This window comes from Haliaeetus albicilla, chromosome 1 (genome assembly GCF_947461875.1).
Source record: "Haliaeetus albicilla chromosome 1, bHalAlb1.1, whole genome shotgun sequence".
Taxonomy (NCBI): domain Eukaryota; kingdom Metazoa; phylum Chordata; class Aves; order Accipitriformes; family Accipitridae; genus Haliaeetus; species Haliaeetus albicilla.
In genome coordinates, this window is record NC_091483.1 from 64,877,042 (window position 1) to 64,892,579 (window position 15,538).

The following is a 15,538-nucleotide window of genomic DNA, read 5'->3' on the forward strand; positions in this document are numbered from 1 at the left end:
GCTCCACAAAGGACCCACTGCTAGACACAGCTCAGCCTAGCAGCCACCTGGGTGGCACCTTTGTGAAAACACCAGACAAGCAGAGGAATGAGGGGAAAAAAGTGAGGAACAGCAGTATGAACACCAAAGTCAGAAAAGAAGGCAAGGGAGGAGGTGCTCTAGGCAGATATTCCCCTGCAGCCCATGGAGAAGACCACGCTGGAGCAGATAACCACACCGTGGCCTGGGGAGAAGCCTACACCAGACCAGCTGGGTATTTCCTGAAGGAATTGCAGCTCATGAAGAGCCCACACAGGAGCAGGGGAAAAGTATGAGGAGGAAGGAGCAGAAGAAGAACTGTTACAAACTGACTGTAACCCCCCATCCACCACTCAGGGGACTCGGGGGGAGGAAAAAACAGAGGAGTCAGGAGTGAAGTTGATTCTGGAAAAAGGGAAGCAGTAGGAAGATGTTACTTTAATTTTTGTTTCTTACCATCCAAATCTAGTTTGGCAATAAAAAACTATATTAGTTTTCCCCAAGTTGAGTCTGTTTTGCCTGCAACAGCAACTGGTAAGCAATCTCCCTGTGTTTATCCAGACCCATGAGCTTTGTCACCCTGTTTTCTTCCCCCGTCCTGTTGAGGAGCAGGAGTGAGAGAGTGGCTGGGTGGGCACCTGGCCAAGGTTAACCTGCCACACCTACTTGCAAAACAAATGAAAAAAAGTACACATTGGTTTAAAAGGAAGACATTTTAATATACAAATTTACACTCACCTTGTTATATTTTCTGCACTGATCTCTCTCAGTATATACTTCTATCAAGTTTTCATAATAAAACCACAAAAAGTAATTCTCAAACTAGGGAGAAAACTGCAGCAGTCTGCATGATTTATTCCACTCATAATTTATTCTACAAGTGTTTACAGATTAACAAAAAAAAAAATTCCTCTTCCTTTTTCTCAAGAAAATAAATATTTCACTTCTAAACTCAGGAATCATTCAGCTCTCTAACAGTCTCTGTGCTACACCCCAGCATCCTCTGTCAAAACTAGCATGTTTTTATCTCTTGGGATTCCAACCAGTAGCCTTTGTTGTTGCTCCTCACGTGCCCACATAGCATATTCAGAATTCTTCTCCAGCGACACCCAAAGACACACTTCAGTGAAAGAAGAAACAGCTGAAGATGTCCATCTTCAGTTTTGCCTTGCAACACACCCAGCCGCCAACATTACTTTCTTCCAAATGGATCAGACCACACTTTTAACCCTACAAATCAAATATGAGAATACCAGCAGTTCATAACTAGACTGTTGGAGAAAGAAAAAACTTTTAAAAATGGGTCTGCTACTCCAGCCTTGTGTACGAAACAATGAAAGAACCTAACAATTTCCGCACCAAACTCACAACTCTGCTTAAGCTTGCAAAAACATTTAGAAAGACAACCTTATCTTGATCTTAAGCTTCAGGTAATGCAAAAATCTATCAAATCCACAGATAGGGTGTTCTAATATTGTTGGAACAACCATCTAGAATTGCATCTTGCCCTTGAATTTGTCTAGATTTCACTTTCAACTAGTGGATCTCATAACTTCTCATCAGCAGTTAAATTTAGATGAAAAAGTTATACTGAGGAGAACTGGTCATCATGTACCTGCATCTTGGATTAATGAGCCAGTCCAGTCCTCTTTAATGTTTAATAAAAGAAGTCAGGTTTACCACACTTCTATTTCACAATACCCTTCCTACTTCACTTCAGCATTTCACCACTTTCCTGGAAAGTAAGCCCTGCACTGATGATTTAACTGGTATGTGTAGTAAGGACATGGCGTGAATCCTATTCGGTTTTCCCCTGCTGCTGATGTTAGGCTTTTCTAAAAACAGGAATACATTACCGTTTAACATACTGAGATATGAACTGTTTCATCAAGACAAGCACTCTCATCTCTTTGAACGAGAAGTGCCAACCTTGCATAATCAATAGCCAGTTCCATTACCTATGAAACAATGAACTATCAAGGATAATCTGCCACGCTTTTACTTTACTCCCCTCATATACTTTTCTACAGTTTCTACTGGCAACGGCAGGGATCAAAAAGCTACTAGCACCACATTCCAAATTTTCCTTTATGTCTAGTGGATTTCTGCCTTATCCCTCCACCCATGAGGCTGGAAGGTGCTGACAAAGTGCTCATAAAATTGTGTTTCAGCTGAGTTGTAAAGCAGTATTCCACAAAAACAGGGTGCAATAGTGTGTTCTTTACAGCTACAGCTCAGCCCACCCACGGTTCTTGTTTGCTCTGAGCTGGTTCAGAAGTTAATTTCTGGTGTGGAAATTGGCATCTATTTAAGAAAGTGTCAAGATAACAGTATCTCTGCAACTTATTTGGCCGGTTAAGTCAATTTAAGACAAGCTTCATTAAATCCATAATTTTCAAGTGAAGAACTAGCCTGAAAAAAATATTTTCATGGTTAAGTTTTATTATACATGTATTCTTTGAATGTATTCTTCACTATATTATTTAAATCCATATAAATATTTAGGTCTTATTTCAAGAATGTCTTTAAAACAATCAATGCAAACACACGAATCAAGTATACCTGCAGGCTGAATATCCTCTTGAACAATACCAGCTCGGTTTATTGACTGTTCTTTCTCTGGAAAACAGAACAGAAAGGAGGTTACTAAAAAAAAGTAAATACCAGACATCTTGACTGGACCCAATAAAATAATATTGAAAATTTTATTAATTCTGGATGCTACACAGTAAAATTCTGGTGAGTATCCACCTACACAATGTGAATATAGTATTCACACTTCACTGAGAATCTAACAGCTAGTCTGCTTTGAGAGACTACAAACAGTAAGATAATAATCTTAAGGTAATGACTACTGTTTTTAATAAAAGATGCCAAAATACCCACCATGATCCCATCACTTAAGAAATGCCTAGTACTTTTAGGAGCTATCACTCATATGCTCAACATCAGTAATCCCCATTTTCAGGCCTTGAAAGATCTTGTATCTTATCACAAGTACCTTTCATGATAGCATCTACAAAATTATTGCTTGTAAACTTTGTGAAATTAAGTATCGGTGGGATATTTTTCCACACAATGGGCCGGTCTTAGGCTTTCGTTTTTGTTTGAAAGATTCAACCGCTTCCAAGAAGAGAAATGGCCAAAACTATTATTTCCCCTTATTAAATGCCCCTCCTTTATTTTCCCTTCCAGTTAAGCACTTCACCACTGTGGTACTTTCAAGCAGGAAGTCAAAGCTCAGCTGGATTAGCCTTTTGCCCATACCACTGAACTTTTTAAGCCTTTAAAAAATTGTAGGGTGCACATTCTCAGGGGAAACTCAGAACTAAGCTCACCTTAGAACTGAAACTTTTCAGCATCCTATGTCACTGAGAATGCACAAGCATTACATGTTATTAGGCTGTCTAGGAACAAGCCTAATACTACTGGGGACTAGCAGGCATATCACAATAATTGATTCTACCTGCAAGGGGGCAAGCACTAGAGGCAGATCCAGCTTCTCCATTTCTGTTCACTGAGCACGGTAATTGCCATTCTATCCTTTTTGGCAGACAAAATCTCAGGGAACTGTCTAATTTCAAAGGAAAGGGTACAAAACCCAGACAGGGAAAACAGAATAAATTAGGGCAAGGAATCAGACTTATTGTAGGACATGGAGGAGAAGGATATTTAGTCATAGGTGGAGACTAAGATCGGAAGAGAGGCAGAGACCAAAATGAGACTCAATCTGAGAGGTCTGGGAACACACCTGGGGTGAACAGAAAGAGCTGTTAACTGGTCAGGCAAAGAAACCAGTGCAGAGAAGTAACAGATGAAAAATATGGAAATAGGACACAGACCAGTCAATAGGCAGACTGGTGTGGGGCCTGGAAACAACTTGGAAAACAACTAAGCCAAAAAAAGGACAATGAGGAAGAGTCAGTCTTGATGAGAGGACAGCTACCTCCTAAGATGGGGAAGGAACTGAGTCTCACAGTTCAGCAAAATCACAAAATCGACTGTAAAAATGCCCCATTATCAGTACAAATAGCAGCTGTCAACCCACTGTTTTAATTAATCCAAGTGGAAGAGGTCCATGGTGAAGACTTCAAAGTTTCAATACTACCACTGAACTATGTGTTTCATATGTGGAAACAGTCTTTTTTTAAAGCTAGTTACAGACAGGAAAATATTAAAAACATCAAGGCCATAAACTGAGGTACTAAAAACCTACAAAATGATAGTACTTCTGTATGAAATTAAGTCAAACCCCTGCGTGCACAATTTAAGGTTCATATTAACAATTTGATTACCTACAGTTTTTCCAAGTATCTTCCATTTTATTTGTTAAACTGCTAGGAACTCCTCTGAAGATGTGTAAGAATCGTGCAGAAAAGTCTTCTTCCTGAACATAATGTGCCTCATTTGTGTAGAATTTGGGCGATACACACAAGAAAAACAAGATTGAAGAAAGAAAAGATAGCATTTCATATTTACATAGTTGAATGTCACTCCAGAGAACTAAAATCCATTCTTGCCTTTTGCAGGATTACCACGTGATGCTAATCCAAATATCCAGCTTCAGACCCAGCATCCCAAAATGCAGAAATACTGAGTATTCGCCCACAGCTCAAGCCAATGGGTGGTGTGAGCTTCTACAGAGGTTGTCATACAGCTTACTAGACTGTACTCTGAAAAATCAAATCCTTTGTACCCCAAAGGTTAAAATACTTCTGTTCAAGTACCATAACGGTGAAATTCCACATTCTTGTCTAAAGCATTATGACAACGAATGCTTGTGCTTCTCTCATACTGCAGCAATGAGCATCGAGAAAAGCACATAGGAAATTAATAAAGGTGAGATCAAAGGAGAGTTTGAGCAGCACGCAATAGGTAAAGTTTAGAATCAGATATTAAATAGCAAGTTTAAGCACTTGCTAACTGTGCATCACTGATTTTATGCGCTAAATAGAGATTAAAAAAATCCCTAACCTGCTAGGGAACATTTGCTCATGTAATTCACAAGTATAAAAGAGGACATTGTCCACTACTTCCGTCCTTTCCTGAATGCTGAGTGACACTTCTAATATTATATTTTTGGAAAGTGCACCATAAGCAGAAATTAATTAAGAATAAGGTTTTTAAATGGGAACACAGAGTATAAAACCTCTCTTTGTGGGCAGTTTCCAATTTCACAAATACAGCTTCCTTAAATAAAAACTCGCTTACAAGTTAAATTTTACTTCAGCTTTGATGCAAGGCTAAAGTCCCTCCAAGAAGATCAATAAGTTTGTTACCCTTTTGCTTTTTTTTTTCTTCCCAGAAATCTCTTCAGCTGTCTCAGCAGATTAACCACATGCATCTTCAGGTTATTGCCAACAGCTTGCTTAGTTTTGTAAAAGTTAAAGCGAGGGGATGAGGCTGGTTACACCAGAACTTCTCCCCACTTCCTTCGGTGGCAGTTAACATAAGGTCAAGAGTAGTTGTAGGTCCTCCCTCTACCGTGCCCGTGGCCTGCAGCCTCCAAGGCCTTGCACCCAAAGCTTCAGTGCCTTCGAGTGCTCAACAGCTCCCTGGTTAGAGTCAGTCACAGGCTTTGGCAGGTTTTCTGTATTTCTGGCAGGAAAGTGGGGTTTTCTTCAGCAGCCATTTTCAGAGAAAACTCTGCAGACTGAGACCAGCTCTAGCAAATCATCGCAATCAGTAAAGGCTCTATTGAACACATTTTAAGTTGAACTTTTCAGCTACAGCTGGAAAACATAACTCAAACAACTTGGAGAATCATAGAACAGTTTCGGTTGGAAGGGACCTTTAAAGGTCATCTAGTCCAACCCCCCTGTCATGAGCAGGGGCACCTTCAACTAGATCAGGTTGCTCAGAGCCCCGTCCAGCCTGACCTTGAATGTTTCCAGGGATGGGGCATCTACCACCTCTCTGGGCAACCTCTGCCAGGGTTTCACCACCCTCATCATAAAAAATTTCTTCCTTACATCTGCCCTCTTTCAGTTTAAAGCCATTACCCCTTGTCCTATCACTACATGCCCTTGTAAAAAGTCCCTCCCCAGCTTTCCTGCAGGCCCCCTTTAGGTCCTGGAAGGCTGCTCTAAGGTGTCCCCGGAGCCTTCTCTTCTCCACGCTGAACAACCCCAACTGTCTCAGCCTGTCTTCACAGGAGAGGTGCTCCAGCCCTCCGATCATAACTTTTTCAACTGCATCTCAATCCTCTCAATCACTTCAGAGAACAGCTAATGGGTGTTCTTCATCACATGCTGGCCAGTAAGTTGAACCAAGAATAGTACTTTTTTTTTTTTTTTCTTTAAGTGTCTCTCAGGCGACCAGGAAGCCTCTCGGGAGTTGCTCACCCGGCGGCAGCCCCCAGCACTCCCTCAGCCCGGGCACGCCTGCGTTCCCGCCCTCGCAGCCCGGCCGGGGCACACACCGGCTCACGGCCGGACCCCGGCCCGCTGCCCGCCTCGCCCCCCCCCCCCCGCCCCGTGCAGGGACTCACTGTACTCCTCCGGCAGCAGCAGCGGCCGGAAGTAGATGGGGTAAAAGGCCGCCCCCACCACGGCCACGAAGCCGCCGAAGATGCCGAGCGTGCGCGACAGCCCCGCCATCGCCGCCGGCGGCCGCAACCCGGAAGCTAGGCGGCTCCCGCTTCCGGCACACACCGGAAGCGGGGCGGTGAGGCACCGGCGGCGGACTCCCGGCCCGGCGGCGGACGGCGCCCCCGCGCGGGCCGGCGGGACACAGCCGGGTGCGGGTGCCGGCGCCCCTCCGGCGCGGCGCGCCGCGGCGCCGGTACGCGCCCGCCGCGCCTCGTCGTGTCACGCCTAGAGCGGGCGAGCGGCGGCACCTCCCGGGCAGCCCCGGCGCTCGCCGCGCCCCTCGCGGCAGCTGTGAGGAGGCGCCGTCCCGCCTCACCGCCCTCAAGCCACCCCGCGGCCGCGCGTCGCCCGCCAGCGGCACCGGGGAGCCGCTGCTGGCAGCGCAGCGCCGAGCCGAGCCGTGAGGGTGGGGACGAGGGCGGGGGGAGCCGCCGCGGAGCCCCCGAGCGACGCTGCCGCCGAGAGGGAAGGAGGGAGGAGGCGGCCCTGCGCCGGGGTGCCGCCGCTCCCGGGACGCCGCCCGGTGCCTGTTGTACCGGCGTGTGCGCGGGGGCGCTGCGGGGCGCCTCACAGCACGGCCGGCGGGCTCTCGGGCTCCGGGCGCGGCCCGGCCCCTCCGCGCCTTCCCCTCCCCTCCGCACCTGCGGGGCCCGGCGCGGCGCTTGCCCTGCCCGGGCGGCGGCCCCTCCTCCAGGAAGCCGGATCTGCCGCATCCGCGTCGGCGGGGCCGGCCGCGCTGGGCAGCGCCGTCGCCCGCGGCAGCTATGCGGTCCCCGGCTGAGCCCCGCGCCGTGCCCCGCCGCCGCCGCCCCCCTCTGCTCCTGCTCCTGCTCCTCCTCCTCCTCCTCCTCACGGTGAGTGGCGGCCGGCCCCGCACCTGCCCCCGGACCCCGGCCCTGCCCGCCGCGGTGGCCGCGGCGAGGGCCCGGGCCGGGCGGCGGCCCCCGGGTGAGCGCCGAGCCCCGCGGGCGGGGGCTGCCCGGCACCCCGCGGCTTCGCGGCGGTGCTCCGCGCTCGGCCGGGCCGGTGCGGGGCCGCAGGTGGCGAGCGGAGGGCGGAGAGGGAGGCGCAGCCCCCGGCCGCGGCCCGGAGCGGGGGTGCGCGGGGGGGCCGCGGCCGCCTCTCGGAGGCAGCCCGCCCGTTGTGCGCCTGGCCCGGCGCCCCCCTCTGCAGCCCCCGGGGTTACGCTGCCTTCCGAGCTGGGGAGCGTCAGGTCGTTAAATGGAAGCGCTAGAAGGCTTTCTGTCCGAGGCGGCGTTAAATTTCTGGGCTTGAAAGAAGGGGGGGGGGGGGGGTTCGCCTCTGGCGTCTGCTTACAGATGCACGTGTGACCGTGGTGCCGCACCGGCTTACGGAAACAACTGCGTTTCAGGGGCATCTGCTAAGCCACTTTTACTCTTTTATGCTGCTGAACACAAACCCCCGTTGAAGTCTTTGTACGCCCGTACGATATTGGTGCTGACTGGGAGCAGACTTGGCGTGCCTCCTTTTCACACCTCTTAAAATCTAGCATGACGTGGCAGGCGTTCGCAGGTAGAGGACTACGGTTATCTTCAGACTTTGTGCAAACAGGTGCAGTTGTATGGGGTCATGTGGAATTTCTGCGGGAGTGAACTGGGGGAGAGTCCTGCTGACATCTTACTCCAGTGAGTGAAGGAGCAGTTTCTCATCGTTTCTGTAATTACACTACTGAAAATTTTCACTTTCCTACCAATCGTTGTGATGGCCTCCCACAGTGATTTTTATCCCAACATCTGATGGGGTGACTTGGGCTAACTCCTTCAGATTCAGCAGGTTTTAAGAAAAAGATCAAGAAAAAAAACTTATACAGCTTTTGTGGCTAGGTTGCCCCACACAATGAAGCCTCTGTGTCTTTCTTGTTGCACTCTGCCTAGTTTATGGTAACGTTTTGAATCCAGCATAGCTGGCCTCTTTACTGTGCTGGGAAACTCTTATATTTAAATCTCATAATCGCGCTCATTGTGTAATCCTTTCATCCTCGCGCTCTGTAGTCAGAGATGATGCACAATTAACTCTGCCTTGTCTGAGATAATGGGGAGGGAAGAACTAGGGTTCCTCACTGAGTAGGAACGTTTAGGTAATACGCATGCCATGCAGCGCGCTGGGGAGCACCGTGTAGAGGCAACCAAGTGGTAACAGAGACTCAGCCGTGGTCTGGAAGAGTTTACGGTCTGCGGTCTCTGCCACGGCTGCATCGGTGCGGGGTCGCTCAGGGGTCTCTGCACCGTGTTCCTTACGGGATGAGCCTCCTGAAGGGTTTGTTAGGTGTGGTATAACAGCAGACCCAAACATGCTTCATGCATTTTTTTCAGCACATGTCTCAACTAATGCCCAGGCACCAAAGAATACAAATAAAAGTTTCTCGAGTAACTCTGTGGGAGCCATTTAGCAGAACAGGTACTAATGGAAAGGCAGTAAGACCAGCACGGCTGAAGCTAACCTTATGCATCAGCAGTCACGGTACATCGTGCTCAAGTGGTCTAGGAGCATCATGGAGTTTGTTCTACACAGAACTGGCTTTGGGTTGCAGACTTTACAACCTTGGGATCCCCACCACAAAATTTCTGCCATTCACTGGAAGTCAGATGGCCACATTCATACACTGCTCCATCTTTGCTAACAAACTGTGCCAGACGCAGGCCATCTTTGCTGGAGGCCAGCTCCCATATATTTGTATTGAATAAACCCCTGAGAAAATTGAGAGCTGGCTGTGTGTATTTTGACAGTAAATGTGCGTATGTGGTAAGCACGCAGTGGTACCACAATAGCAGGTAGACACTCCAAAGCAGACTTCTACATTTTGCGATAACCACGTGGCATTGCTTTCATAATATATTACCATCTTCCTCATGACACAGCCCCCGTATCACAAGGATTAAGCTGTTTACGAGTACTTTTTATTGTAAGATAAAAAAATATGTAAGAAATATGAATGATAACCATCAAGTAGAAGAGACTTAGAATAATTTGTGGTTGCTGTGATGTGCTTTTAATGCTTTTAGAGGTATCTATAACCAAAGAAGAATTATGTAGGAGACGTAAAAGAATGGTATCTTTGCCAAGTCAAGCTCTGAAAGATACTCAAATTAGTATTAAAGTCAACATTCTCTTGTCAATTTTTATATCAGTATTTGTGCATGTGTGTTATTACATGATATGGTGGTAACTTTTCCAATGGACGCCAGCCTCCTATTGCTATTCCTTTCTTAGCCCCGTCAGTAACATTTTTACAATATCCATTTTCTCGAATGGGAAATGAGGCAGAGAGGAAGGCTGTCACTGTGAAGAGACTACCTGTTGTAAAAAGCCTAGATACTGACATTGTGGAGTGTTTCGCATTTTTATGGCATTTTATTTGTTCAAAGTGTGTATCTTGGTGTGCACACACATGTTTATGAGTGTTCAGCGTCACTGCACATCTGGCTTCCAGTTTCTCTTGTTGACATAAGAAGATAAGGAGCACTCGCTTGTTCTTGATGAAAGTGGTTTAAGTGACAAGTTCAGAAAGACCTAGGAACACTAAATAAATCTGGTTATCTAGAATTACCCAGCTGCTAGCAATATCCAGCTTTTTCATCCAAAAGTTCCCTCATTCAGTTATGTCTTCCAGCTTCTACCTTAAATAAAGTCAAGATTTTGTGGTAAATATTGTCCTCTATGCACAGTTCTGTTCCACTTGCAACCCTAGAGCTCTTTTGTGCCCTTAAGGAGGCAGGGATCCGGGGGAAAAATAGCATTTAGTCACATAGTTAAATCAAAAATCCTCATCTATAGGAACAAGGAAGTAGTATAGGTGAACTTAAATTCTGACTTTTCCTAATATTTACACCTTCACAGGTTTTGCTGACTTGATGTTTTTTCAGTGTAGCTCTCAAGGAGTGTCAGTGTATTCTTAAGAAATAAAAAGCGAAATAGTTTATCATTAGGGACTTTCACTGATCCCATATTGGTCGTGGGCTAGGTCTTGTCCTCCAGGTGCACAGCACATAATTCCAATAATTAGAAATGTACTAATGACTTGGCCAAAGCTTTTAAATATTTTGAGAATCACAGTGAGAAAGCCATCAATCCAAGATAGATATCCAAGATAAATTTCAGTTCGATTTGTTAAGCTTAGCAAAGTTAGAAGTCACCCAAGACAGAACTTCTCATTTTAAGCAGTCTTAATGACCAGCTTCCCTGGTAATCCTAAGTGACAATTCTGAATATTTTAAACGGATCAGGGGACCTGGCAGAAGTGCCGTGCTGGTGGCTGGCCTGCTGAGCAGAGTAATCCTCAGTATCCTTGGCAGTGCATCAAGCCGGACGCTGACTGCAGAGCAGAAAGGAAAGAAGCTGTTTGAAGCCTTAGAGACAAGAACTTCAGCATGGAGGATAATCCTGGTGTATGTCCAAGCACTCACTCTCAAAGTATATTATAATGTTCATAGCTGTGGAGAGCAAAAGCTGAGCAAATGCTGCCTGCTGGTCTTGCTCCTCAGATTTTTAAGTCTGTCTTCAGGATACGAACATTTCAATAATAAGTTCCTAAATACTTCATGAACATTAGTTCATTCTCAGGAAACCATTGTGAGCTGCCTTAGTTGTTGCTCTGCCCTTCAGGTACCTGCCCAAGAGGTAACACAATTAGCTAACTTTACAGGAAGATACAGAAACATCAGGCTGCGGCAGTACTAGTGAACAACAACATGATGAATAAATGCCGGTACGTTTTAGTATATACTCTTTAGGCCTGATCGATCCTAGGAGCATGTGTAAATAGCATGACGTGTAAGTCAGTATCTTAGACCGGAATCCACTTGCGGAAGGGGCGAAGGATACAATACACCCTGTAAATACGGTTTGTTTGTAGAAGCATGTGTAACTTTGAGAATTTGATTTAGGGGAGTTACCCTTAAAACCTTGATGGTTGCTCTCCAGTAATCTGCATCTACTTGCTGTGTGAAAGAATCCTGGTATTTTGGAGTTCAAGTATGGTATATAAACCTTTTGCTTGTGCATTGTTCTGTTATTGCTGCAAGTATTTTAGTAAATCATGTAAATTTAGATCCTCCAGTTAACGTGTTTTGTGTTTGGGGGTTTTTTTCCAGAATTTTGCGCCATCCTTTGGAAAGGAGACATTACGGACAACGGCAGTTACTCCACAGTTTGAACAAAACATGGATTATGTGGACTTTATTCATTTAAACGTTTTAGAAAAGAAAGTTCTTAACAATTCTGAGGTTTCAGTTCAGTATTTATGTTCTAAGCCTTGTATCATCAACTTGGAAGCAGTAGCTTCCTCCGAGTTCAGGACTGGTGTACCAGTGTATAGAAGGAGATGGAAGGATGAGAAGAACCTTTATGTTAGCAGAACTCGACAAGTACATTTGAAATTTCCGAGCATCATGGTTTACAGAGATGATTATATCATCAGAAACTCAATAATAGTGCACAGTGTGATATTATATGCATGGCTTAGTCACAAATCAGTTAGCAGCTATGATGTTGAGCAGAATGAAGACTACCAGGATGCAGTTGCCAAGAATTACACTTTTTTGGAAGCAGTTCCACCTTTTGAACGCCCATATAAGGACCACAAAGTTTGTCTTCAGTGGGGTGCTGACTATTTGTGGATGCTCCAGGCAAACAGGATACCTCAGTGCCCTCATGAAAGTGGTAGGTATAATGTCACTTTTTTCCCCAAGGAAACTAATGGGACCCAAATAACATCTTTGGTAAGCTGTTAAAAAGTGCATACCTTTAGTAAATAGTAAATGTTATGTAGAATGATTTACTTGGCAAATATTGTTCAATATGTAAGCTTCATAACTGTGGGGTTAGGGTTGCAAATGACCGAAGCCATCATGTCCTTCAGAGCTGGCTTGTTTCATCACAGCCAGCATGGAGATTTGTAGCAGCATGGCTTTCTGTTTCCTGAGTGTATTCAAACAACTTTATTTAAAACCCACTGAGGTTGGTGAACATCATTCCTTTGTCTTCAGAAAGAGTTGTTCAGTCCCTTACTGTGTTATTTCAGGGTCCATCCTGCAGTTCTTTCATACATAATTCTCCCACATGTAGTCTACTTCTCCTTAAGATGATGGCCACACACTCAGAAACATATTTTTTAGTCTTTATAGTGCAGTAAACTTTATAGTACTACTTTTTTTTCCCCAAAAACCATTATGGACAAGCACTTTTGTTTTAAAAATTAATAGTTTTAAATAAAAAATTGTGTCTTGCCGACTGTATAAATTATTGAAACTCACAACTTTGCTTTCTAGAATTTTTCCCTGTTCTAATTTTTTTTGTCTGCCTATCTCTACCTTTACCTGCTGACAATTCTTTTTGTTCTCAATATATATTCAAAGCAGAACCTAAAAGGAAAAACGTTATTTGCTTCTAAAGGGTTGTCTCCTAGAAAATCCCATAATGGTATTTGTGTCATTTATTTTCACAACATTGGCATGTAAATGCTCTGAAGATGAACAGGGAAGCAATGTTGCTTCCTTCAGGGCTTTCTGAATTTCACACAACAGTGTGAAATATTTTATGTGTTATCTAATTATATTATAGATGAAAATGGTAAGAAATAGGAGGAAATAACATTCAAATTTATTTTTTAAAATAAGCTTGTAACAAATTGCTTGGGGTTTGGGTTTTTTTGGTTTTTGTTTTGTTTTGTTTCTGGGTTTTTTCTAAAAAAGCTGATGACACGTCATGGCCTTGATCTTTTTCCTGTTTCTTAGCAGGGGGAGCTTTATCAGATTTATTACAGGATTATGCATATCAGTTCGGAACAGAATTGGTATCTATCCATACATACAGTATAAACTGGAGAGCTGAATATGGAGAGCAAGTCCAAGAGCTGTGGAGTAATGTCACATAAGCATAACCAAAGATACAATGAAATTTAAGCGAATAACATAAATGAAGATTTCTTCCTTGCTAACTGGTTCTTTAAGTATCTCAGATTTAAATTAGTTTGTTCTTTCCCTGCTTCTAATACCAGCTGGAAGTAGACTCCATTTCAATTTCCATGGGTTATTTGGTCCAAGACTGTTATGTATTTAATAACAGCAAGTGAACTTGTGTTTAAGGACTTATTGAAAGTTTGTGTTAATTTTTAATCTGTTGTGTGATTCAAATGTTTGACTGTACCAGTGTGAGCTAATTAATTAGTTATCAATGCTTGTTGCCTGGCAGATTAAGAAAGATTGTATTTTGCAGATGGTGTCCAGATTCTCAACTTTATATATGCTTCCAGTGGGGAGAAAACAGGAATCGTGAAGAAATTTGAACAATTTGAAAACAGAGAACTTGAGACAGTCAGACAACATCAGATTGATTATCCCATGTAAGTATAGGCAAATAGTTGAAGCGGACTATAAATGGTGATTGAAGGCTGTAGAATGTACTAAAACTCTTAGGCTATACCACAAATTAAAGGAATACTGCCTTCTAATTTGAGAAGAGGCTCAAAAGGAAACTAGCCAGCAGTTCCTTCTGTTCTCTGATTTCAGTTTTAGAGAGGATTAAGCTGAACCTCAGAAAGATACTTACAGCACATGTTAGTGCAGTGCTGTGTAAGAGATACCAATAGTAGGTGTAACTGAGCTGGGTAGGTACAGTTAGGAGGGTAAGTTAGCTGTTATGTGCTGTTGTGATCAGACTGCTGTCTCATGACTAGCTAGCTACCTTGTGGTTTTCTGCATTACAAAGAGATCTGCATTTCAAACGTCGTTTGCAGACGAAGTGCGGAGTAGGGTTTCTTGCAAGGGCAAGCAGTGAGGAGCAGCTTTTTCCCTCTGAGTTCACACTCTAGTTTATTTTGCAGCTGACATGCCCTTAGTGATAGAGTCCCCTGCCTAGATAAGTCTTCCAGCTTGAGCTTACACTATTTCCTTCCACCATCGCTGTGTAGACTCTCCTAGTTGGACAGGAGTAAAACCATTTAGCCCCTGCACACTCTTTAGTTACAGAGGAATCACTCTGGGAAGATCATCTTTCTCTACTCTTCTCCCCTTTCCCAAAACTGTCACAACTCTTCAGTCATATTTTGCAACTTTAGAGGAGAAGGTATATGGAGAGATATATAAATATATCTCTCTTCCACCAGATGCTGTTACCCCGGCAACGTTATTACAGAAATAGGAAATGTTCGCAGGAACTGGAACTTGCCTGCTGGTTTGTGTTTGGCCTGTGACCACAAGAAGAGTGCCAAGGAAGACTTGCCAGATAGCACAGGTTGCATACGAATTACTAGCCCTCAAACTGTAGCTCTGAAGTCACAAGTACAGAGCAATTTTTAGCTCCTGGCCTCTTCAGGATGGGTGACAGCCTGGTTTGCACAGCCTGCTGCCCTTTGCTTACCAGCACGGTTGCATTCTTCTTCTGGCACTGAGGCACTCAGGCTCTGGTTGAGAATATACGGCATGAATTTATGCAGCTCTTTACCTGCTCCATGCAGTTCCACCCTCTCTTGCCTTCGGGTGGTGTCTCCAACGTTAACATAAAGCATTGCCTGTGTGTTGCAGTTGCGTGACAGCCTGGGGTAGCTCTGTTAAGAAGAGGAAGAGTTTTCCTTCAGCTCTCTGTATGTGAGCGGTGGTTCGCCGCTGCACCTAAAGGCCAACAGAAGCAGATGGATCTAACTGAAGTTACTCGTTTGACTTCAGTCAGTGATTTGTAAGGAAAGAAGTCTGGAGATAGACAGCTGTCATTTGAGGTAGCTACCAGCGGACTTGCTGCAGCAGGGATGGGCTGGGACTGTAAGGGACTACTCCCGCAGTACGGCATTCTGCAGCAATGGGGGATGTGAAATGAGTCAGCACTGTCCCAAACTCTGTCCCAAAACATTTGTCCAGAACAGTTATGTGCTCAGACTGGCAATCAAGGATTAAATGGAGACTACGGCATTTAAATTT

The 15,538-nt window shown here is 44.8% G+C and overlaps 2 protein-coding genes across 5 annotated transcripts in view; one reads left to right on the forward strand and one right to left on the reverse strand.

The window, feature by feature from the left end:
* Nucleotides 1-716: 716 nt before the first annotated feature.
* On the reverse strand, nucleotides 717-7,212 carry SMIM20 (small integral membrane protein 20). Of its 3 annotated transcripts, XR_011326199.1 has the most exons (4): nucleotides 6,509-7,212; nucleotides 4,314-4,420; nucleotides 2,581-2,637; nucleotides 717-1,248 (listed from the first exon to the last, which is right to left on the reverse strand). XR_011326199.1 is itself a non-coding variant. In XM_069792366.1 (3 exons), the coding sequence occupies exons 1-3, from the start codon at nucleotides 6,615-6,617 to the stop codon at nucleotides 1,211-1,213; spliced, it is 231 nt and encodes a 76-aa protein (XP_069648467.1). In that variant the 5' UTR covers nucleotides 6,618-6,907; the 3' UTR covers nucleotides 717-1,210. The 3 variants fall into 3 exon arrangements, 2 of the variants coding, with proteins under 2 accessions (XP_069648467.1, XP_069648475.1); XM_069792366.1 differs by lacking the exon at nucleotides 4,314-4,420 and having other exon boundaries at nucleotides 2,581-2,664; nucleotides 6,509-6,907; XM_069792374.1 differs by lacking the exon at nucleotides 4,314-4,420 and having other exon boundaries at nucleotides 6,509-6,712.
* A 26-nt stretch (nucleotides 7,213-7,238) lies between these two features.
* Nucleotides 7,239-15,538, forward strand: part of SEL1L3 (SEL1L family member 3) — a 36,998-nt gene continuing 28,698 nt past the window's right edge. The window contains exons 1-3 of one of the 2 annotated variants that reach the window (XM_069792281.1): nucleotides 7,239-7,462; nucleotides 11,720-12,287; nucleotides 13,842-13,968. In XM_069792281.1, the coding sequence (XP_069648382.1) occupies nucleotides 7,373-7,462; nucleotides 11,720-12,287; nucleotides 13,842-13,968 (785 nt within the window). In that variant the 5' untranslated portion in view covers nucleotides 7,239-7,372. Of the gene's footprint in view, nucleotides 7,463-7,982; nucleotides 11,335-11,719; nucleotides 12,288-13,841; nucleotides 13,969-15,538 lie in introns of those variants that run through there. The other variant, XM_069792288.1, reaches the window with a different exon arrangement.

What these genes read in the sequence shown, in the direction of transcription:
- SMIM20 (XM_069792366.1), bottom strand. Translation starts at nt 6,617, where the DNA reads ATGGCGGGGCTGTCGCGCACGCTCGGCATCTTCGGCGGCTTCGTGGCC. An exon ending in GCTGCTGCCGGAGGAGTACA is followed by an intron (nt 2,665 to 6,508) that starts GTGAGTCCCTGC and finishes ACTTTTTTTTAG; the next exon opens with TAACCTCCTTTCTGTTCTGT. An exon ending in AGAGGATATTCAGCCTGCAG is followed by an intron (nt 1,249 to 2,580) that starts GTATACTTGATT and finishes TTTGATTTGTAG; the next exon opens with GGTTAAAAGTGTGGTCTGAT.